The 25,611-nt window shown below is 49.2% G+C and overlaps 1 protein-coding gene across 1 annotated transcript; it reads right to left on the bottom strand.

Annotated features, from left to right (window-relative positions):
- Positions 1–14,767: 14,767 nt before the first annotated feature.
- LOC136525382 (uncharacterized) lies at positions 14,768–16,264 on the bottom strand. Its single transcript, XM_066518389.1, has one exon. The coding sequence runs from the start codon at positions 16,187–16,189 to the stop codon at positions 14,768–14,770; it is 1,422 nt and encodes a 473-aa protein (XP_066374486.1). The 5' UTR covers positions 16,190–16,264.
- Positions 16,265–25,611: the final 9,347 nt, after the last annotated feature.

Raw genomic sequence — 25,611 nt, 5'->3', positions numbered from 1 at the left:
TGAGACCCGTGTAGTTAATACACATTCTCCATTTTCCACTCTTTTTCATACAAGAATAGGATTTCTTAACCACTCGGGGTGGTATACTTCCTTGATGAACCCGGTCACCAAAAGCTTCGCAATCTCCTCGCCAATGGCCCTGCGTTTCTCCTCGTCAAAGCGATGCAGCCGCTGCTTCACTGGCTTGGAGCCTGGCCTGATCTTCAAGGCATGCTCGACAACTTCTCTCAGAATGCCTAGCATGTTCAAGGATCTCCATGCAAAGATATCTCTATTGGCACGGAGGAAGTCAGCGAGCGCGCTTTCCTTTTTTAAGGAAAGTGTGGTGCCGATGCGCACCACTTTGACTTTAGAGCCACTAGGGTCTATGAGGACCTCCTTGATGCCCTCTATAGGCTCAAAATACCTAGCCGGCCGCTTGGGGTAGGGCGCTTCTTCGACGACCTCCTCCCTGATGGCCGCAAGCTCTTTGGAGGCGACAATTACTATGGTGTATTCGTAGCACTCGACCTCACATTCGTAGGCGCATTGGAAGGAGGTGCCGATGGTGATGACCCCGCATGGACCCAACATCTTCAACTTTAGATAGGTGTTGTTGGAGATGGCCTAGGATGGCATGGTAGGTCCTATGGAACCTGACCACCTCAAAGGTAAGGGTCTCCATCCTATAATTGGTCAGATTCCCAAAGGTGATGGGTAGATTGATCTACTCAAGTGGCATAGCCTACTTTCCAAGCACAATGTCATGGAAAGGCGCCCTTGTCAGCCGGATGCGCGATCGGTCGATGCCCATGGCATCAAGCATTTCAGCGTACATGATGTTGAGGCTGTTGTCTCCATCCATCAGCACCTTGGTGAGCCACTTCATGCTGATGATTAGGTCAACCACGAGCGAATATCTTCCTAGCTTGGGATGCTTTCTGGGTGGTCAGTTTGATCAAAGGTTATGGCGGACTTCGACCATCAGAGGAAGGAAAGCTCGGCTGGCTCGGCCGTATAGACCTCACGGCACGTAAGCTTCTAGCGACGCTTGGAGTCATGGGCCGCCGACCCTCCAAAGATCATGAGACAATCATCTAGCATCGAAAATCCACCATCCTTCCCCTTGGCGTGGTCTATGGTCGGTTTGGGCTCCTTCCTTTGCTCCCCCTTATTAGAGCCTCCATACAATAACTACTTCATCAGGACGCAGTCCTTGTATAGGTGCTTGATGGGGAAAGCATGGTTTGGGCATGGCCCTTCGAGAAGCTTCTTGAAGTGATCTGGGGTACCCTCGGTGGGCTTTCAACCCCCCTTACGGTCAACAGTGGCTATGAACGAGCCCTCACACCACTGCTTGTTCTTCTTTTTGGGGTGGTTGGAGGCACCTTCGCCAGCGTCCTTGTCCTGCTTTGCCTTGCCCTTGGGGCGGTTGAAAATCACCCCGACCACCTCCTCATTCGAGGCGTGGCTGGTGGTGATGTCGAAGAGCTCCTTGGTGGTTCACGGGCCCTTACGTCCTAGCTTGTGAACCAAAGACTCACAAGTGGTCCTAGACAGGAAAGCTCCTATGATGTCATCATCGATGACATCAGGCAGCTTATTGCACTGTCGGGAGAAGCACCGAATGTACCCATAAAGAGTTTCCCTAGACTTCTATTGGCAGTTTTTGAGATCCCATGGGTTACTAGGATGTGCATATGTGCCCTCAAAGTTTCCCACGAAGGTTTTTTTAGGTCCACCCAACTTTGGTTTTGGTTGGGCGGAAGGTGTTCCAACCACGTTCATGCCAAATCAGCCAGGAATAATGGAAGGTTGTGGATAATGAAATTGTTACTATCCGCTCCACTGGTTTAGCAAGCAAGCCGATAATCCTCAAGCCACAGTCTGGGGTTTATTTCCCTAGAGTATTTTGGGATATTGGTCGACGATCAGTACTATAGTGTGAAGACGATGTTGAGGATGTGTCGGCCAAAGGCCTGAGGTCCCAGCAAATTAGGGCTCAGGCTTCAGTCCTCACCGCTATTGTGGTGTCCGTCATGATGAGGGTGGTAGCCATGGCTAGCCTCCTCCTTCTCATCGCCGTAGGCACGCCTACGACATCTAGGGTGTTGCATGCATCATGGTGGAGGCCGAGACGCTCATGCACTAGGACCACGGCACGTGGCCTATTGCTTTGTGTGCTTGGTGGACTGACACATCCCTATCAGGTCGCTCTAAGGGCATGCGCTGGCTAGCGCCAAGCTCATGTCATTGGGATAGCGAGCTCTTGGCCTACTACGTTGTCGCACGCTCGAGTAGTGTGCATGTTGGGTTCATAAACCCAGGGTCCCTCATGGACCGGCTTCCTAGCAAGAGCTTGGCCCAACAGATAATATTGTGAACGATGCACAACTCCTGGGCTGGCCCAAAAACCTAACAAACAGGACAAAAGGATGATCTAATCTCCAACCAAAAGGCTTGGCCGAGGAGGAATGGCGCCTGCTTCCGACTTTGGCTCGCCTCTTCGACCAAAAGGCCTCGCTTTCTACTCTGGCCCTCCTTCGAACGGCCTCTTTGAACGAAAGGCCTGGCCAAACCCTAGTTCCAATTCTGACCCACTTCTCCGACCGAGAATGCACCGAACCCCTGCTTATAGCTCCTCTCCGACTGGCACAATCAGAGCCGACTAGGACCAACCGATCGGGGATGCCCGCTCGGTAAGGACCAGGAAATGAACAGAGAAAGTAAGGTAGGGCACTCAAGTCAACCGCAAGACTAAGGACCATACCCTATACACCTACCGGATAGTACCGACAGGACATGTCAGAAGATTGCCCTACAAACTTTCAGGCATGTCAGAACAGTGTTGTAGACACCGACATTTGACCTACAGTGTTGTGGGTGCCTGCAACAAATGCCATACTAGATGAGCATGGTAAAACCCCTTGCATGCCTCTGGGCATCAATAGTATGGCAGGCACCGATGTCTGTCATACCAAAATAAGACGATGCAACCTCCCACGTGCATCTAGCATTAAATAGTATTGTGGGTGCCTACCATCATCTTGTACCCGACGGCGTGGGCAACAAGACTTAGTAGCATACATACTCTCTCTCCCTCACTTGTAAGGCTATCCTCTTCATCTATAAAAGGGGATGTTCTCTCTCCCAACAAAGAGATCGATCAGTTCACTTACATTGATTCACCCTCTGCAACTTTAGACACTCTAAAGTTACATCGAGCACACGCTCGAACACTTAGCATATAGTGGAGCTCTGGCACTCTCGGCCCTTTAGACCAGAGTCTGACTGGACCTCTTATACCCCCCATCTTTCTCCTTTTTATTTGTAACCCCACAGCAAACTTCGAGCATCTGGGCTCAGGAATAAAGTCACCGACCGACTCAGACTGAACGTAGGGCACATTGCCTAAGCTAGTATAAACCCTATGGCATTGAGTGCTAGGCCACCTCCGACCACAATATACAGCAAAACTACAAATATTTATATGTTGGTCACTTTCTGCACCGACAGTTGGCCCCGTCCATGGTAAAGACGTTGTACGTTCAACACTTTTTGGTCATCGGATGGCCCACTTTTCCACCACCTTCGCCATGGCGGGCTCAAGCGATACGACTCGCTTTGGCTCACTAGAGTTTCCCACACTCCCACCTATTGGGATGTGGGTCCCATCCATCTTCAAGCCATCCTAGGCCTTCCTCTTCAAAAGCCTGGACTTCATCGCCGACCGACACAGCGTACTACACCTCTTTGAGGAGGCACTTGTTCTGATGCCCATCGGAGGGGCGCCCTCCATTGGCTCTGGGATGCACGATGACTTCAACAATGAGGCACCTATACTTCATTTCGAGCAAACTCTCTACTCAAACCCCGCTGTGAGTAATGTACATACTATTATTTACTCACTATTTACTATCTTCCGCTGATTATCTGAAGGGACCTCATTGTCCCTGCCATGACCGCCATGCGACTGGTTCCCCTACAACCTCGTGTCCCCCATGGATGTGAACGCTCGGGGGCTCCAAAGGATGCCAGCGCCACCCCCTCTCTTGTCCAAATTCATGGGGATGAGGAGCTATGCTCCCACCTATTTCTTCAACCTCATGGATGATGATGTTGAGAGTGACGGCTCTAGCATCAGCGATGTGGCACCTAGCCACCGTCCGTCTCGGGAGTGTGCTATGGCTAACGCTCGAGGATAGTCGTCGGTGGTAGCGGAGTCCTTGTAGGCTCACGCCCCTCTGGACCCTCATGTAGGACCCTCGTGCTCACATGAGACCACAATAAGGAACTATGACAACGGCAGCAGAACTAGCCACCACCTCTGTCGGTGCGCTCGACGCACCATGCTGTGCCCCATGCGCGTAACCCAGCGAGCAGCACCTAGGGTCATGCCCGCTAGGTCTTGCACATCATCATAGATGGGGGGAATGATCCCCCACAATTCGCTCAAGCTAGCTAGAACATCGCCGCTGCAACAATGCTTCTGCATGGCCTTCCCGAGCCGAACGACCCCCAGGAATAGGCGATCCATCAGAACCTCCGAGCACTAGTGGAAACCATTGCTGTTCAACAGGCGGAGAGCTCCGCATTGTGACATCGACTCGTGGCCTCTCACCCCACTGGGGGAGTGGGGACGCACCAGACGAATCGCTCCACCCGCTCACCGCTATAGCCGCCGAGCGCGGCATAGGAGGCCACATCTACGCCCTAGCATGACCTGGCGTCCGCTTCGCATTGGCCGCCTGTGTGTGAGTGGCTCGGGCCAAACCAAGATGCTCGCAGCATCATTAGCAACCAATGTCAGTCCCGGTAGGATGATGACACCCATCGAGCGGTAGCAATGGTAGGCAACATAGACCCCGGTTGGACCATCATGAGGAATGGCCAAACGTGCCCTAGGCATGGTCACCGGCCGAATGACCGGAGTCCTAGCTAGGATGGCCCGGGACCATAGGCCTTTGGCCAGCGCATCTAGAGAGCGTTGTTCCCGCAACGCTACAACAGAGGCCACGACAACGATAACCCTAACACCTCTAGGGTGAGCCATGCAGCTCTCCACCTGGCGAGGTAGGGAGCCTAGTCTACCTCTCCTCTTCCACCACTACCGATGGAGGAGGGGTCGCAAGGGATACCTCTAACACGGCATCTGTTGTCACCACTGGAATCGCCGCCAACACCGTCGCCGCCGCTGCTGCCGTACTGACGACCGACCAGGGGGGCACCACCCCCGGAAGCGAAGGACTCACTGCCACCACCCTGCTCTCCCCACCGCTCACCATGGCGCGCTGCAAGGTGGGACTCCAATCCTCCCGCATGGGAGTTTGAGGCCATGCTCAGCCCCGTCAACATCCGACCACTGCTGAAAAAGTATGGGTCAGTCACACTCCAAAAAACTAATAGTAGGATCAAAAAGAAAAAGGCATACCAGGATGTAATCAGTATGACTCTAAAGCCCCAACCCAACGTCAATAGGCCCATAGGGCGAGGACCGCTCCTAGGCCATGACCCGTGCCCCCTCGCTTCAATCGGGGGAGTCGACCCCACCAGCTCCTGCATAGCCTACGAATCACCATGACCTTCAACTCGGGGCACACTGACTGGAGCAGCTAGTGGGGCATCTTCCTATTATGGGTCACATGCTAGCACTGGCCCTGACGATGCATGGGTGTGAGCCTGCTCCTCTGACCACTGGGCTTGTCCTGCCGCATCCACAGCAGGCGGGGATGAGGCCAGCGATACCGCCGAAGGGCGTAGTGACCACGTATGCTTCGCCTCCCATTCACTGATGGCATCTGTGCTTGCAGCGCACTTCCTCAGTGCAGGAACATCACTGCGCCTCTCTACCTCCTGCCCGTCGCCAGCAGACATGGCCGTAGGATCGTGGTGCTTCGCTGAGGTCACAACAACCTCCTGGCTTTCCTCCTCCTCGGAGAAAATCATGTCATCACCCACCTCGATGGGGTCCTCTGACTCGAGCTCTAACTCAATGTCGCTCCTATTTTCCCTGGCCCGCACGTGTCGAGTGATCTCCATCTCCTTCTCATGCTTTCACCGAGCCTCCTTGGCTTTCTTCTTCTACCTGGCATCCGGCGCCTCCTTCTGGGCGGCCTACCGAGCCGTGCCCTTCGGCCCCTTCGGAAGGTGCAGCTGGGACTTGTAAACTCCAAGTCCCTACGAAACAGTCGACTTAATCAAAAAATAGGAGAACAAAGGGGAAAAAGAGCATGGAGTAAAAGAGAGGAGAGCATACCAGTTTGGACACCACCGCAGAGTTGAGAGGTCTGGGCTTGCCATCAAGGGTCTCTTTGGGCATCGTCTGCAGCACCTGATCAAGGTGACTCTAGACCTCGTCGTTTGGCAGCTCCTCCGGCGACACATGGTTAGGGTCCATTGGGCCATTGTACTTCCACATTGGTCACATCCTCTTCGCCAGTGGAGCAACCCAATGGTGGAAGAGGGTATGGAATACCCACACCCCATCGAGGCTACGCCGCATGAGCTTCTAGAGCTTCACCTCGGTAATCTCAACCTTATGCTTCTGTCGGCTGGCGTGGCCCCACGACCAGCTGTCCAGCCTCTCTGGCCTCCTACCGATGAAAGGAGGGAACAGCACCTCCACTGGGTTCCTGATGTAGAACCATTCCCCATGCCACCCCGATTGGAATCACAGGGGGTATACATGGGGTATGAGCCTCATACGCTCGGTTTCTTCTGCAGCGCGAAGCCCCCACCGGTCTGGTCTCATGCGGATTCCCCACCGACAAAGTCTGCCCAGAGAACATCTGTCGAAAGAAGTCCACGTGTGGCTCTATCCCAAGAAAGGCCTCGTACACGGTGATAAAGCCAATGATATATAGTACCCCAATCAGATTAAGGTGCTACAGCTCTAGGCCCCACTCATTGAGGAGCCCACGTAGAAACTAGTGCGTGGGGTATCCTAACCCGTGCTCATGGAAGGCAAGGAAGGAAACAACCTTGTCGGCCTGAGGTTGCAGGAAATCCTCCCTCCCGAGAGCCCTCTAGTGCGTCACCTCCTTTGGCGGCAAAAACCCCTTCTTGGCGAAGGCCTCCAGCACCAACTCCCTCACAATGGATGACCTCCAGCCTGACAATTCGCTTCGGATTTGTGAATGGATTTGTGAGTTTTCCCCTCTCCCTCGCTCTCCCCTTTTTTCTCTCCTAGGAACCACCGCGGCACTCAAACACTCTTAGCGAGATGGAAGAAAGAGAAGAGACAGCAGATGAGGAATAGGCGAAGGAACGGGGCAAAATCCCTCTCTCTTCTCCTACTTAAAGAAAGGGGCATAGCAGTTGAGAAAGGCGTGGCGATTGGGGAAAGACAAAACGATGGGGGCAAAGAAAACCTCTCCCTTCCCCATTCAATACAGATGGGATACGATGGGATGTGCCCTGACCGATAAGATGCACCCTACCTAATGGAACAATGCCTAGTCATACGGGATGTGGCCTAGGTATGGCCCACCACTACCGCACGTCGGGTGCGAGAAACAAGGCGTCACTGCGCGTAGGTGGCCCTCTGCCTTCCCAGGCGGGACTTGGAAATGCCCAAGCAACGGGATCTTCGCCAGGAGAGACCAACATGCTTCCTGAGTCGATCGGACAGCTTAGGCGAACGATGAGAGATAGGTAAGGAGCAGAGGGATGCCCCATGTGGGCCATGCCAACTCCATCATGAACGACAAGCATGGATCCCAGTCGGACATTTCCTATTGAAGCTCTTCAAACCCCATCACTCGAGTCATCAAGGTAACATTACCAACCCCCACTATTTCTTTATATAATCATTCATACATCCATACACATATTCATTCCATACACCCATGCCCCCGGACGATTCTACCCTGAATCACCCGGGGGCTCAAGCATTGCGTATGCAGTCAAATGCATCAGAACGCTCTGTGTTGCGTCATGAAGCGACAGTTGCCTCATTCAACATGAGCAATGACCGACTGAGGTTCAAAGGCTAGCCCACGAAGGGCTCGAGGCCACCTCATGTCAAACAGAGCTAGGGGAGAAAACATAGATGAGCCCCGAGTGGCCCTCGCCTAGTCTGCCCCAAAGAAGATAGGGTCATCTCAACCTTCTCATTCGATCCTAAACCTCACGCCAAACCCACAAAATCTCCATTGAGGGGAGGCTAGCGGGCCACCCGGGTCAGTCTTTGGAATGACCCAGGCATCTATCGGGTTGCAAGTTAAGGAGCAGTGGAGTTCCATATGAGGGCTATGCCAACCCCGTCACGAATGACAGACCCAAACTTCACACGATCATACCCGTTAGCGAGTTCACCAAGCGCATCACTCGAGCCTGAGCCATCAGGCAAGCGACGTTAGCTCAGCCCCTCTGGTTGTGAGAAACTGAGGATGGGGTAACGCACAAAACTCAACCGACCCCTGCTAAAGACCAACAGGGCTTAGGGGCTCAAGACATCAAAAAATGCCTCAGCTACGTGGGTTGCACCGACGCTAGGATCCACGAGCTCCATCTCGCTCGATCCTTGAACTAACTACCTCGGCTGCGCAGAATGCACCGACGCTAGGATCCATGAGCTCTGACTCACCCGATCCCTAAACTAACTGCCTCGGCTGTGTGGGCTGCACCGACATCAGGATCCATGAGCTCCGACTCACTCGATCCCTAAACTAACTACCTCGGCTGTGCGGGCTGCACCGACGTTAGGATCCACGAGCTTCGACTCACCCTATCCCTAAACTAACTGCCCGCTGACAAACCACCCTAGGCGATTCTACCCGAATCGCCCAAGGGCTCGGGGGCTACACCCGCTAATGAAACAAAGATTCCCCCGCTAACAACATGAGAAACCCCTAGATGATTCTACCCAAATTGCCCAGGGGCTCAGGGGCTACACCCACGGGTGCGCTCACGCACACTCGCCGTCAAGACAAAAAACCCCCAGATGATTCTATCTGAATCGCTCGGGGGCTCAGGGGCACCTGTCGAGTTCATAAACCTAGGGTCCCTCATGGACCGGCTTCCCAGTAAGAGCTTGGCCTAGCAGACAACATTGCGAACAATGCACAACTCCTAGGCCAGCCCAAAAACCTAATAAACAGGACAAAAGGACGATCTAATCTCTAACCGAAAGGCCTGGCCGAGACGGAACAGTGCCCACTTCTGACTCTGGGTCGCCTCTCCGACCGGAAGGCCTCACTTTCGACTCTAGACCACCTCCAAATGGCCTCTTCGAATGGAAGGCCTGGCCAAACCCCACTTCCGACTCTGACTCACTTCTTCGACTGGGAATGCGTCGAACCCTTGCTTACAACTCCTCTCCGACTAGCGCAATTAGAGCCGACTGGGATCAAGTGACCGGGGATGCCCACTCAATAAGGACCAGGAAACGAATGGAGAAAGTAAGGCAGGGCACTCAAGTCAACCGCAAGACTAATGACCATACCCTATATACTTATAGGACAGTACCGACAGGACATGTCAGAAGATTGCCCTGCAAACTTCGAGGCATGTCAGAATAGTGTTGTAGGCGCCAACATTTGCCCTATAGTGTTGTGGGCGCCCGCAACAACTGCTATATTGGACAAGCATAGTAAAACCCCTTACATGCCTCTGGACATCAATAGTATGGTAGGCACCGACGTATGCCATACCAGAAGAAGATGACACAACCTCCCAGGTGTATCTGACATTAAACAATATTGTGGGCGCCTACCATCATCTTGTACCTGACGATGTGGGCAACAAGACTTAGTAGCATACGTACTCTCTCCCCCTCACTTGTAAGGCCATCCCCTTTATCTGTAAAAGGGGATGCGCTCTCTCCCAGCAGAGAGATCGATCGGTTCACTTACATTGATTCACCCTCTGTAACTTTAGACACTCTAAAGTTATACCGAGCACACGCTCGAACACTTAGCATATAGCCCACACTAGACCAGAGTCCCATCACTCTTAGCCCTTCTAACCAGAGTCCGACCGGACCTCTTGTACCCCCATCTTTCTCCTTTCCGTTTGTAACCCCATAGCAAACTTCGAGCACCTAGGCTTAGGAATAAAGTCATCGACTGACTCAAACTGGACGTAGGGCATATTGCCTGAAGCAGTATAAACCCTATGTCATTGAGTGCTAGTCCACCTCTAATCACAACGTACAACAAAACTACAAATATTTACGTGTTGGTCAGTTTCTGCACCGATAGTGCGAATCTCGCGATGGGCCCGACGATCCTCGGGCGTCACGAGCCCTGGAAGCCCCTGGAGCAAGGCTGCCATGGAAGCGATGTTCTAGCTTGCCTAGGTGAAGTGTGGGAGGGCTTCGTCATCCTTAATGATCCTTCGGTTCACGTCGTGGGCCGCGGCGCGTGCACGCCCACCATCTCCGTGGCGCTCGATCTCTCGCTCGAGCTCCGTGCGTTCCTGCTCAAGCTAGAGTCATGCTTCTTCAAGCTCTTGGTGCCATGCCCTTAGCTACTCTATGTCTCCCTCGACCTCATCATCGATGTCGTCTATTGGGGTAGCCCCTCCCTCGTGGATGCTTTCGATGTATCCCTTGGGGGTACCTACCATAAAACATTCTCGTGAATGGTGATGGTTCCCCCTACTAGAGTCAGAGTCCAAGGGTGACTTTGATTCTCCCATGAGAAGGTCATGGAAAGATTCTATGATGTATTTGGTCATCCCTATGAACTCATCGTTCATAGGGGATGGGGGCGTGTGTTGCACCACAAGGTGGCCAACAGTCTCTGTGGTGTGGCGCAAACTAAACGGGAGCACTATCGGGGTACTTCGGATGAGGTATTCTAGGGAGAGTGGCTCTCCTCTAGCAAGCCGCGTCATGATGTTGATGATCGAGAAGGTTAAGTGGCGTAGGTCCTCCTAGGACGGTCAGGTCCTAGGAAGGCGCCGAGCTGGCGCTCTAGCCTCCCATAATCAAAGCCGAGGAGCTGGTCGTACCTAGGGCACGGGCCTCTGGTGCGTGCGGTTGTAGCTCCTCAAGGGCCTTGGCGATCGCATTGAGGCTGGCGGAGTGGAGAGGCTGGACGGTGGCGGGAACCTGCGCCAACTCTTCCTCCATCATAACGATGAAGTCTAGATTCCTGAAGCACATGTGCATGCTCAGGACACAGCTGACGCCATAACTAGCCATCTAAGGCCTGATGTGGACGTTGAGACGCGCAAAAAGCCCCTACCTGGTGCACCAACTGTCGGTGTTTTTGGACCACCGATGACTAAATTTGTATTTACACGTCTGGCTCGGATGGTGTGCTTGGAGGATATAAGGGTTTATACTAGTTTGGGCGGAACGTTCCTATGTCTAGTTCACTATTGCTCGTGTTACTAGCACTTGGTTTGCGGTAGGGGTTATAAATAGGCAAGAGAGGGAGAGGATCTAAGTCTCTGGTGGAAGGAGTGAACAGGTGCTGAGAGCTCGCGTTCCGCTTAGCCGTGTGCTCATGTCGTGCTCTTGTGTTCCAATCTTGTGTTTTTCACCCCCTCCATGAGGCGCCCTTCTTCTCCTTTTATAGACAAAGGCAAAGCGTAGGTTACAGAGGAGGAAAAGTAGAAGAACGAGAGAGAAGAATGCTTTTAGGGTTGCCGGGTCCTTCTCCTTCATGCGGGTCCTGCTGATCCTGTAGATGTCAATAGGAACGGCTTCATGTCGTGGCCCTGTTCGTCACTAGCGCCATGCGCAGGTGTCATCAGCCGGTCATGGCGTTCCACTCTATCCCGAAGAACGTCATGGTGAACTAGCACGCATATCAGCGTCCGTATGAGAGTTAGGCAGAACAGTATCGGCATGTCCGACACTGTTCTTGATGTGAATCCCTAGGTATGGCCCATCATGGCCACGGGTTACATCAAGGCGTGCCAGCCTCTTCCCTGGCATCATAGTTTTGACCCAGGCCCATACGTTTGGACCTGGAGTGGTTGGTGGCGGTATGTGTCCCCGTCAGACGAGACGGAACCCACGTCCTTGAGGTCGGGCGAGACAGAGCCCACGACCTTGGGTGAGACGGAGCCCGTGCCCAAGGGGTCGAGTGAGATGGAACCCGCATCCTTGGGGTTGGGCGAGACGGAACCCACACCCAAGGGGTCGGGCGAGACGGAACCCGTGTCCTTGGGGTCGGGCGAGACAGAACCCGCACCCAAGGGGTCGGGTGAGACGGAGCCTACACCAAAGGGGTCGGGTGAGACGAAAACCACGTCCTTGGGGTCGGGCGAGACGGAGCCCGTACCTAAGGGTTGGGCGAGACGGAGCCCGCACCCAAGGGGTCGGGCGAGACAAAGCCCGCGGCCTTGAGGTCGGGCGAGACCTTTTAATACGTCTCGAGCCATCTGGAGAAGTCAGCGTGAGCGCTAACTTCTTTGCTTTGGGTATCCCTAATATCGATACCTGACACAATTATTTCTTACTCTAGTTCCAGCTGTTTCTTGTTCTAGGCCTAGAGATGGAGGTGGAGGTTGAATGATTTTTGGAGTTGGTGATTGAATTGTTTATGATTATGAAAGTAGAGGTTGTTGTGTGACATCAACATGAGAAAAATACGATGCCAAAGTTTTGGTTCTCTTCACTGTGAACAATTTGTATTTTTTTTAGATTCATGATCAATCAAAATATTAAATAGAAAAAATGATAGTTAACATTCTACAAGACTACAATCTACTTTCTACATGACTAATGATCTAGAGATCTATAATGGATTAGAGTATTAGAGGATAAAGAAATAATCTAGAATGAGTTGACCACTTAACATAGATTCTAAACAAACTGACAACGAGGGAGGGCCTGGCTCTCTGGCGAACAGATCTTGGTTAGGTAATGTTACTGGGCCACGACTAGGCCCTAGAGACCTTAGACCCAGATTCGCCCCTAGTTTGTGTCTTCATATCGATCTCTACTTCCAGGAACATTTTTGCCTTCAGCTGCTTTGTTCATCGGTAACATGATGTATATGGGGGCATATGGCCCCAAGATTCTAGTGCCCATGCGAGTTTTTTTCTATCTCCTCTAACATCATGTCTACAAAATTGATCCTCGCTCAGCCGCTGCGTTGGTACTCAATCCAACTAAAAACGCAAGTCCTTTGTAATGTTAGTAAAACTCTTTTCTAGAGGAACTTTTGGTTAGATGGCATCCCTCTTTGTCAAATGTTTCCAGATATGTTCAAAAATGTGTGAACAGTAGGATATCACTGTTCATGACATGAAAATGCATCCACGGCAGATGACGTTCACTAGATGGTTAGTGGATGATTGGAGACTGAAGTTGGAAAAAATAATGGATGTTACTGGTATCCAGTTAACAAAGGGTAGGGACATAATTAGGTGGAAGTTTGGATGCAATGATAAATTCAGTGTTAAATTTGTATACAATGACCTCTAATGATGTAGTTCAATATCATAAGAAAATTTGGAAAGGCAAAGTTCGAGCAAAAATTAAAATCTTTCTGTGGATGATCTTAAACAATGCAATTCTCTCAAAAAGATAATATGATAAGAAGAAATTGGCCAGGCTCTCCTAGTAATATTAATTTATGTCGTAAATAAATCCATATTATTTTACTTACCTACAGTCAAAGTTGTGCAAAAAATGTGAAGTTGGTTTGGGCCTGTTTGGATTCACTCCTCTAAATTTTAGAACTAAAGTCTCCAAACAGGTGGTCTAAAGTTGGCTATAAATTTTAGTTCACCCCACATCAGAGCATTAGATATTAAAATTGAGCTAAAGTGCTCTAAAGTTTTAAAAGTTTTAAAGTTCAGAAGAGGAGATCCAAACAGGAGCTTTGACTCATAAATAAATCTATATTATGTTAGTACCTGTATTTCTGATGGTGTTTGCTTTTTTTAGTGGAATTCTGATGGTGTTTGCTGCATTGAAAGTGGCGCTTGCATGCGGCCAATTTCTCAATCCTTTTCCTTTGCTACATTCCTTCATGGGCCTTGTGCCTTCGGCCCTTTTACAAACTTTACTCTAAAATTAAAAAAAAGTACAGAATGAGCTTTTCTAAATTTATTCATGGTATTTACTTGCAAGTACAAAATGATTTTTGGTGGACTTTTGTCAAGCAGCAACGATTTATTGCACGAGGTCAGCAAGACATATGCTATGATTGCCCTTTGTCACCCGTGTTTGGTAATCCATGACACCTCGATTCATCTTTAATGGTACTATGAAGTTCCGGTGCTTTAAAAAAAAGAGAAAGAAAACTAACCCTACTCAAAAAAAAAAAAAGCCAAAGTACATATTGAGATTTTTTTTTATTTAGTCCCTCCATCCCCAAATAGATTTTTTTTAAAAAATTTGACTAAATTTATAGAAAAAAAGTATCAACATCTATGACATAAAATTAGCGCTTTATGAAAATATATTCTATGGCAAATTCAATACTAATTTGATACCATAAATTTTACCCTTTTTTCTATAAATTTGGTCAAAGTTTAAAAATTTTGACTTAAGACAACTCTAAAATTCTATTTATTTAGGGACAGGGGAGTAACATATATTTATCTTTCTTTTTTAAAACGACATCTATTTATCTATAGCAGGCTTTCCACAACCAACAGCGTGTCGGTGCAAGAGGTCAGCAAAGAGATTGACCTCTGTTACAACTTACACGTGTTCTTATTATTCAACGAAATCCTCGTTAATCTACAGAACTATGCATGCACACAGGTTGCAGCAGGTCAACGAAGTTGAGCCGCTGTTTTCTGAGAAATGAAGAGCATCTCTACACACTGATTCGTCATGGAAGCTTCCAAGATTCAGAGGCAGGGGGCGGATCAATCAGCCGGCCAGCGACGGGAACACCCAAACCGGGGGCGGCCACTTCCACAGCAGGTCCCTGGCGGCGCCGCGCGGCGGCCTGTAGCTCCCGTCGGTGACGTCCAGCACGCCCACGTCCGGCGCCACCTCGTGACACCGGTCGTGCGACCACGGCCCGTCGTCGGTGAAGTAGACACAGTTAGCCCTCACCCCGGCGCACCACCCGGCATCGTCCGCCGGGACGCACAGCGACGCGCTCTTCCCGAGGAACAGCGCGCGCCCGCCCAGGACGCGGTCCTTGCCGTCCGCCCGCGCCCACTGGCCGGTGGCAGCCGTCCACTCGAAGAGCTCGACGCCGGTGGTGGTATACTCCACGTACTCCGGCCGGGGCTCCCACGCGTACCGCGCGTGCACTGCCTCGCGGAGGCGGTGCACCTGCAGCAGGCGCCCCGGCGAGAGCTCCACGAGGTACTTGCGGCACGCCGCCGACATGGCGCACGAGTGGCCCGAGCACGAGTAGACGCACGGCGGCGCGAGCGTGACCGCCCTGGGCGCCGTGGCGGCGTCCGTGTCCCACGCGTCGACGCGCCCCGCGGCGTCCATCGTGTACACCGGCTGATGGTCGCGCCGGCTCCCGTCCGTGCCGGACGACAACGAAGCGCGCACGGCGTCCACCCAGCACCGCCCGGGCGCGTCGGCGTTGAGCAGCGCCCACTCCGCGTCCCCCGCCCGCGAGAGGGCGAGGCGGCCCAGGGGCTGGCAGATGAGCAGCACGGCGTACCCGCCCCAGGAGGAGGCCGAGGTGCCAACCCTCCGCGGCGCCGACACAACGACGGCCTTCTCGTACACCTCGTACCGGAGCCTGTCGGGCGCGAGCATCTCCGGCGGGACCAGCGCCTCCTCGCCGCACTCGCCACCGCCGTCGTCGGCGAAGGAGAACCGCAGGCCGTAGCTTTCGACGCGGCCGTCGGCGCCGCGGCGGGCGTCGACGAACGGGAGCGTGGCGGCGGGCGGGAGGCGGAGCTGCGCGCCCGTGACCGGGTTCAGGAGGCTCAGCTCCGAGCAGGCGTCGGCGGTGACGAGCCACCCGTCGGGCGACGAGCCGAAGCAGAGGCGGTCGCGGGCGGCCGGCGCCGGCTGACGGATCGCGTACGCCCGGCCCTCCGCCAGGCTCAGGAACCGCGCCACCAAGAGCTTGGCGCTCCCGTCGTCGTTTCGGCCGGCCCGTGCGGTCGGGTTGAAGGGGAGCATGAGCCATGGGGACGGCGCGGCCTGAGGAAGCCCCGCGGCGGCGGCGGCGGCGGTGTGGGCCGACTGCCACGCGGTGCAGACGACCGGGAAGCGGACGCGGTCCGGCACGGGGAGGCGGGCGAGGACGGACTCGAGGAGGTCGCGCGGTAGGTCGGCCCACCCGCCAGCGATGGCGAGGTTGTTCATCGACATTAGAGCCTTAGAGGAGGAAGAGGATCGCGTGGAGCGATTGGGTTGGTGAGGCGAAAGATTACTTAAAAATGGCCGCCGCCGCCGTGCATGTGAGTATGTCTCGGTGTTCCGGCGTGCCGTGCCCGTGTATTTGGTAATGCAGAGCGAAGTCGCTGAGACCAGAGAGGCTTGCTTGACGGTCCGCCTGTCTGACCAGAGAGCAAAGAGGCTTGGAATTGGATTGGGCAGGACGGGATGTGGCACGGTCGGGAGAATGAGTGCGACGTTCGATTTCTGTCGGAGCTTAGTATGATTGATTGGTTCGATTTCAAAAGAAGCTTACGATTAATTTGTTCGACACGTTGAATCTCGGCGGGGAAATGTTTTGTTTTCGGAAGCCCGCCCGCCCGTTCGTCCGATTTGATCGGTAACAAATCGGCTGCAGAAACGGATAGATATAGGCGCATGCAATGCAGGTGCGCGAAATGCTTGAGCGGTGCAGGTGCTACCTGCGCATGCATGCCGTTGCGATGATGCCGGACGTGCGCATAATTTGAATCCCCGCCCAAACCAAACGCAAACGGAAACGGATCGAGCAGCGTGAGTATATATAGTATCCCACCGAAAATTTCGATCGTGACACCTAGCCAGCACGCCATCAGCCGCCTTGCTCGCTCTGACTCTTTTGCTTCCCCCGCCGCCGTACGCGCACTAGAATGGAAATGGAGGCCCTCGCGTCCTGGGAGGAGGAGAGCATCGCGTCCGGAGAGGATCGGAGGTGGACGACGACGACGAGACCCTCATGTTCGGAGACGAGGTGGACGTCGACAATAATAATGGAGATGAGAGCCGCCGCGCCGCCCGCGCTCCGACGTCCGCCCTGCGCAGTGGTACTGGTACGTACAGTACATACGGTTAGTTGCGTGCATTGGTGCTGGGGTTTTGGGTTCGATCTTGCATTGCTTAGGGCCTTTTCGTTTGGAGTACAGCACATGCGAGGATTTGGTTGATCAGACAATAACAACGGAACCTTAGGGCGTTTTCGAGGTAGGAAGAAATTTGGTCATGTCATTGGCGGCCGGCCCACAACGGGGCGTCGTCCCGTCTTCTTGTCCGGCGTCGTCGTCGTCATCCCCGCGTGTCCGAGTCCGGACACCACCTGTCCCGTCCCGTCCTTTTTAATTTCTTCCGATCCTGAACTTCACAGAGATCAAGTTACTCCCCATTATTACCCTTTGATCGCACGAGATAGATCTCTTTTTTTTTTCTTTTTGGAACGCACGAGATAGAACTCACGAAACCTGTGTCATGTGTTCTTGGAGTCTTGTCTCTTGTTTCCTCACCTCACCACATGGCCTGGTCGGTCCATCCGGCCGCACCTCAAGCCCACGTAGATCCGCAACCGCACCCCAGCCCGTGAGACTGAAGCAGGTGGGTCGTCCGCCTAGCCCAACGGCGCCGCCGGCCCGCAGCGACACGCAAGGGGGAGGGAGGGGGTGCGAAGGCCCAAGGGAGCGGGACTGCGGGAGGAAGAGGAACCGAGGATTCCAACAGCCGATGCCGAGCCTCGCCGCCAGGTCTTCCGGCCAGCCCCTTCGCTGCCGGGTCTTCCGGCGCCAGCCCCTTCGCCGCCTGCCTGTCTCTAAGTTTTTGCCTTTTATCTTTCATATAGATTCTAAAACAACGATCAATTGTGAAAAAAAATCTACCTTTCAGACCCATGGCAACGTTGCACTAAAGATCTATTAAATATGATACTTTCCATATGATAACAACAAAACTAACGTTCACCTACACGGTGCTTATATAACCAACTAGGCAAATATCCGTGCGTTGCAACGGAAACACATAGTACCTATATATATAAGCGTGTGTTATACTATTACCTAAAATAGATGTTGTAATTGTGATGTTTGGAAAAACAACAATATTACATAAGTCTTCAACAAAGATAGATAATTAAAATATAACTCCAAATTTATGCGGGTCTGACTTTTTGTAGCTGAAGCATGCTGACGGCTGAAGCTGTCGTTAGAAGTATCTTACATATACGTTGTTTGTTAATATTTAAAGTTAAAGTAATGTTAATATGTTGAAAAAATATGTATCGACGTGTGATGCATTACCTTTTTCATGGATAGAACCTCTTTATATACGATATTATTTGTGAATATATACTTTGTCAGTTTGTTCTTCCCTTTCCCTTTCCCTTTCCCCTTGTTCACGTCATTCTCAACGGCCGGCACAGTCGGCACGTGATGACTTCTTCTATACTAACTTCTTTTTTCGAAATATCCATGTGCCACCCAAGCTCACGTATAGGGAAGAATAGAGGGTATGAAAGAGCATCTAACATCTGTGATATCAGCGGATGCTGTGTCTGCTTTTATCTTTTAGACAACACTATTTTGGAACTGACCAAGAAATCCGCTTCCCTCAATCTAAAAAGCATCCACTTCTGAAGCCGATGGCACATTGTATGTTATTTGGTCAAGCCTCTGGTCAAGGTTGAATGTGGCACAATAGTCCTCGAGGTATTCAGCCTGGCCCACACTCCTCAGATGTTGTGAGTATGGGTTGTCACGAAGAATGGCCACAGGCCTCTCAATGAGGTACAAGTACAAACCATGCCTTCAAAGACATTGGTAACGTCATATATGCGCCGCTTTTGAACCTGAATTGTAGGAAGAATCTGTGAGTGTGTACCAACTACCAAGTGAACAAAAAGAGATGACAGATGAAAATGAAAACAATCTATAACCTCTAGTGTTTCTGCAACATTATTTAAATCTAGAATAATTCCATCTGGAGCTTGCTTGAGCAAGTTAATGAATTTTTTTGTCAGAAGTCCTGAACAAGGATCAGAAGGATGGATATAAGTAACAGCAAGCATTACTAAGGAAAGAGTAATATAACCGGTTTCAGAAAATATAAAGATGTAGACTGTTATGATATCACCTAGTGAACTGTCATAGCGGCACGTGCCAACAGGAGCTGGTTGATGCAGTGCTGAACCTGTGCATAGAAAGATTTCCATGTTCAAACATGGAAATATGTTGCCTAATAGTAGTAGAAAGGATCAGGAGCTGAACAAGGATCAGGAGCTGATTTATCTTGCTCTGGTGTCTCGAGTCTGGATCATCACCAATTCACCATCAAAATGACGAAAATATGTTGCCTAATAGTAGTAGAAAGAGAAGAAAAAATATATAATGTTTTTATATTACCAATGGTAGAAGAAAATAAGTAAAAATATAGTGAGGGCCACTAGTAGAGAACAGACCTTTGATCCTCGATCAAAATGGGCTCTAGTCCCGGAATTTTTTGTCCCCGGGACTAGAAATACCTTTAGTCCCGGTTGGTGGCTCCAACCGGGACTAAAGGTCCCTGTCCAACGGCTACTGCGCCAGACAGAGATGGCAGGGACCTTTAGTCCCGGTTGGAGCCACCAACCGGGACTAAAGGTATACTTTTACTCCCGGTTGGTGGATCCAACTGGGAGTAAAGGTCTACTCCCGGGCCGTGGCTGCGCCCGGGGTTGGAAAGTTACCTTTAGTCCCGGTTGGAGCCACCAACCGGGACTAAATGTTCTCCCTTTATATATCGGCCGTCTCCTTCTTCCTCCCTGAGCCCGAGCTCATCACATTTTGAAGCTCACTGCACTAGTGTTCTTGCTTCCTCCCTCCCTCCATTGTTCCTCCATCCATTCTTCGATTCCTCCATCGATTTCTTGGATTCCTCCGTCGATTCTTCAGTTGTAAAGGTTACCAATCTCATACTCTCATTTTTCGCCATTGTCTTATGCCATTTTGTTCACTATATATATATGGTTCTTTATTGTGGTTTTTTTCATTTGTAAGCAATTTGAGCTCAAAATCACTTCAAGCTTACATATTTACATGAAAGAAGGTTAAAGTATATATAAATATAAACTTAGAAAATAGTTATAAAATTATAGCAAATCCGTACTAGTTGAACTTGCGGACCGTGTTTAGCTCGGCGAGCATGTTCTCTGCCGAGCGGTAACGGACGTCAAGGAGGAGCTTTGATTCTATGAGGGAGAGCGGCAACGGTCGTGGAAGACCGTGTTCCCTTCCTCGTAGAATCGGAGCTCTTCCGTGGCCAAGTACGGTGCCGTCCGATGGAGAAATGCTCGCCGAGATGATCACGTAAGCAAGTTCAACTAGTACGGATGATTATTTATTTACATGTCCCGATATCATCGCAGTAGTCTGTCAATCACCGTACCCAAACGTAGTATATATATAAATATAAACTTAGAAAATAGTTAGAAAATTATAGAAAATCCGTACTAGTTGAACTTGCGGACCGTGTTCATCTCGGCGAGTATGTTCTCTGCCGAGCGGTAACGGACATCAAGGAGGAGCTTTGATTCTACGAGGGAGAGCGACAACGGTCATGGAAGACCGTGTTCCCTTCCTCGTAGAATCGGAGCTCTTCCTTGACCAAGTACGGTGCCGTCCGGTGGAGAAATGCTCGCCGAGATGATCACGTAAGCAAGGTCAACTAGTACGGATGGTTATTTATTCACATGTCCCGATATCGTCGCAGTAGTTTGTCAATCACCGTACCTAAACGTAGTATATATAAATATAAACTTAGAAAATAGTTAGAAAATTATAGAAAATCCGTACTAGTTGAACTTGCGGACCGTGTTCATCTCGGCGAGCATATTCTCTGCCGAGCGGTAACGGATATCAAGGAGGAGCTTTGATTCTACGAGGGAGAGCGACAACGGTCGTGGAAGACCGTGTTTCCTTCCTCGTAGAATCGGAGCTCTTCCTTGACCAAGTACAGTGCCATCCGGTGGAGAAATACTCGCCGAGATGATCACGTAAGCAAGATCAACTAGTACGGATGGTTATTTATTAAAACATATTTTTGAGCTATAATGTATTAAAAAATGAGTATAGAGATCTAGATAATTTTATAGTTTCTTAATTTTATTTGTTTATAAAAGAAGAAATTTATAGTGTATTAAAAAATGAGTATAGAGAGTAGATGGCAACTGCTTCCGGGTCCTTGACCTCTCATGGGTTTCCAAAGCGACTTAGGCTGGGCCTCCCTCTCATTCCATGCAGCAAGTGTCGTGATGAGACGAAGATTGTGATGGAGTACCGAGTGAAGAAGGAGGGTCCCAACAAGGATCATATCTTCTACAAGTGTCCGGATCGCAATGTGAGTTATTTTATCGTATTTAATGATTATGGTTAGTTTATACCTATTTTCATGATGATTGTGATTAAAGTTCTAATTTTTTGTTTTAATTTCAGTGGGATGGCAGTGGATGATGTTCAGGCTTCTACTGGGAGGAAGAGTATGTTGAACTCGTGCAAAAATATCTTGCACAATAGGCAGATACGGCGGCTAATGAGGCAGTGATCCAGCCGAAGAAGCCCAAAGATGTTGCACAATTGGGGGATCTGTCTGTTTTAGTTAAGATTGGTCGTGAAATCCTTGTGCTCCTAAAATGTATTTTAGCTTTAGTTCTTTTAGTGGTAGTTGGGATTATCTACATTGTAGCGATGCTTTCATAAATTTGTATCTTTTGTGGTGGCACGCATGTTGTATAAATAATTAATTATGATCTAGGTTTTAATATGGTATTTATGTCATGTAATGCAGATGAGACGTCATTGGATGTATAATGCTGATCGCCGCTCCCAAGAGTTCATTGACGGTGTGCATTCTTTGTTACGTGCGGCCGAGGCAAACAAACACGACGGTTTCATGTGCTACCCATATGCCATATGTAAGAATACGGTGGAATATCCTTGCTCAAGGACTCTTCATTCACACTTGTTCAAGTCGGGTTTCATGCCAAACTATATTTGTTGGACAAAGCACGGAGAAACTGGTGTTGTAATGGAAGAAGGTGAAGAAGAACAATGGGACGACAATGATATTATTTCCGATGGTGTGTGCTTCAATGATACTGCAATGGGAGAAGCTAAAGAAGAGGTAGCCGCAGAAGATGAGCCGGCTGATGATCTTTCTCAGGTCATTCGTGATGCACAAAGAGAATGTGAAAGTGAAAAGGAGAATATCAAGTTCGAGCGGATGCTAGAAGATCACAAGAAATTGTTGTACTCAACTTGTGATGCAGGGCAGAAAAAGTTGGGAACCACACTAGAATTGCTATAATGGAAGGCAAAGAATGGTGTATCTGACAAGGGATTTGGAGAGTTACTAAAAATCCAAAAGAAGATGCTTCCGAAGGACAATGAATTGCCCGCCACTATCTACGAAGCAAAATAAGTTGTCTGTCCTATGGGGCTAGAAATAGAGAAGATACATGCATGTCCTAATGACTGCATCCTATACCATGGCAAAGAGTACGAGAAATTGGATGCATGCCTGGTATGCCATGCGTCGCGATATAAGATCAGGCGAGATGACCCTGGTGATGTTGAGGGCAAATGTTCATGGAAGAAAATCCCTGCCAAGGTTATGTGGTATGCTCCTATAATACCACACTTGAAACGTCTATTCAGAAACAAAGAACATGCAAAATTGTTGCGATGGTACAAAGAAGACCGTAAGGTAGACAATATGTTGAGACACCCTGCTAATGGATCCCAGTGGAGAGCAATCGACAGAGAATTCCCGGAGTTTGCAAATGACGCAAGAAACTTAAGGTTTGCTTTAAGTACAGATGGTATCAATCCTTTTGGAGAGCAGAACAGTAGTCATAGCACTTGGCCTGTTACTCTAAGTATCTACAACATTCCTCCTTGGTTATGCATGAAGCGGAAGTTCATTATGATGCCTGTGCTCATCCAAGGCCTAAAGCAACCTGGCAATGACATCGATGTGTACCTGAGACCACTTATTGATGAACTTCTCATTTTGTGGAATAAAGAAGGTGTACGTGTGTGGGATGAGTACAAACAGGAACACTTTGATCTGCGAGCATTGTTGTTCGTAACAATCAATGATTGGCCTGCTCTAAGTAATCTTTCAGGATAGTCAAATAAGGGATATAATGCATGCACACACTACTTCGGTGATATTAGAGGTGTATTCTTGAAAAAATGTCGAAAGGTCATGTACCTTGGCCATCGTCGATTTCTTCCTGCAAATCACCCCGTAAGAAAGAAAGGCAAGCATTTTAAAGAGAAGGCAGACCACCTGACCAAGCCTCGCAACCGAACCGGTGAGGATGTACTCGATATGGTCAATAATGTGAAAGTCATTTTTGGTAAAGGACATGGAAGCTAACCTGTTTCGAACGACGCTAACGGTCACGCACCCATATGGAAGAAGAAGTCCATATTTTGGGACCTACCCTATTAGCAAGTCCTAGAGGTCCGTAGCTCGATCGACGTGATGCACCTGACAAAGAATCTTTGTGTGAACCTGCTAGGCTTTATGGGTGTATATGGAAAGCCTAAGGACACATTTGAAGCACGACAGGACCTACGTTGTTTGAGAGAAAGAGACAACCTGCATCCAGAGAAGACAGATGATGGACACCATTACTTATGTCCTGCTAGCTACACTCTAAGCAAAGAGGAGAAGGAAATCATGTTTGAATGCTTAAACAACATCAAGGTACCATCTAGATTCTTCTCGAATATAAAGGGTATTATAAATGTGCCAGAGAAGAAATTCTGTAACTTAAAGTCCCATGACTGTCACATTCTCATGACACAATTACTTCCAGTTGCATTAAGAGGAATTCTACCTCCAAATGTACGTCTAGCCACCGTGAAGCTATGTGCATTCCTCAATGCAATTTCTCAGAAGGCAATTGATCCAACTGATCTAGCTAAACTACAGAATGATGTGGTTCAATGTCTCGTCAGCTTTGAGTTGGTGTTCCCTCCTTCCTTCTTTGATATTATAACACACCTCCTAGTTCACCTAGTCAAGGAGATTTTCACTCTCGGTCCTGTGTTCCTACACAACATGTTCCCCTTAGAGAGATTCATGGGAGTCCTGAAGAAATATGTTCACAACCGTGCTCGTCCAGAAGGAAGCATCGCTAAGGGCTATGGAACATAAGAGGTCATTGAGTTATGTGTTGACTTTATTCCCGACCTTGACTCGATTGGTGTTCCTAAATCGAGACATGAGGGGAGACTAAGCGGAAAGGGGACACTAGGGAGGAAAACATATATTGGTACGGATGGTGATTATTTTAATAAAGCGCACTACACAGTTCTACAGAACTCCTCTTTGGTAGATCCATATATTGAGACACACAAGGATCTCTTACGATCCGAGTTTCCAGGGAAGACTGAAGCTTGGATTACGCATATGCACATGGAAACTTTCGGCGGTTGGTTGCGAAAAAAATGTCAAGGTGATGAGAGCATCCATGAGCAACTGTATTTATTGGCTACGCAACCATCATGGCATATCGTCACATACAAAGGGTACGAGATAAATGGGAACATATTCTACACAGTAGCCCAAGATAAAAGGAGTACCAACCAAAACAGTGGTGTCCGCATAGATGCCATAGACCCAAATGGAAATAAGCAGACATATTATGGACGCATAGATGAAATATGGGAACTAGAATATGCACCTACTTTGAAGATCCCATTGTTCAAGTGCCAATGGGTCAAGGTGACCGGAGGTGGGGTAACAGTAGACAACGAGTATGGAATGACAACAGTAGACCTTAGTAATATTGGGTACAAAGACGAACCATTTGTCCTTGCCAAGGATGTGAATTAGGTGTTCTATGTCAATGATATGTCTACCAAACCAAAAAGAGGGAAAAGCGATAATGACTCAACCAAAGAGCCAAAGCGCCACATAGTTCTTTCAGGGAAAAGAGTCATCGTGGGAATTGAGGACAAGTCGGACATGTCAGAAGATTATGAAAAGGATGACCGAATTCCGCCATTCAAAGTGAACAAAGACCCTAGCATCTTGGTAAATGATGAGGACACTCCATGGTTACGACGCGATCATAACCAAGGGACATACGTAAAGAAGAAGTTCACTGCTGTGCCCACTTGATGATATAGTGATTTAATGTAGTGTGTGTTTGAGATATTATGTAATAATTATGAATTCAGATGTTTATTATGTCATATTTCAAATTAAATCAATGTTTGATTTGGTGGGATTTCTCTCTCAAAAAGGTAAATTAGGATATTGAGTGATGAAAAATTAAAATATTAATATTAAAATGATGTGAAAACAAATTTCCTGTCCAAAACTAATAGTTTTAATAATTTTAATTAAACACTACATTTTTGCATTAACGAAATAATAAATATTAGTTACATTATGTTTTATAATTGTAACAAAAAATAAAAAAAGTTAGGTTATAGATTTTTCCTATGTGCAATAAAGAAAAAGAAAATCCATATTTTTAACAAAATAATTTTATGCCTTTTATTTAATTTACTATGTATTTAACAAAAACTATTGCATTTCTATTGTATTTAACAAGACTATTG

This window comes from Miscanthus floridulus, chromosome 19, assembly GCF_019320115.1.
Source record: "Miscanthus floridulus cultivar M001 chromosome 19, ASM1932011v1, whole genome shotgun sequence".
NCBI classification, from domain to species: Eukaryota; Viridiplantae; Streptophyta; class Magnoliopsida; order Poales; family Poaceae; genus Miscanthus; species Miscanthus floridulus.
This window is presented reverse-complemented; position numbering and strand designations above follow the sequence as displayed.

Coding starts and splice junctions, on each gene's coding strand:
- LOC136525382 (XM_066518389.1), bottom strand. CDS start 16,189: ATGTCGATGAACAACCTCGCCATCGCTGGCGGGTGGGCCGACCTACCG.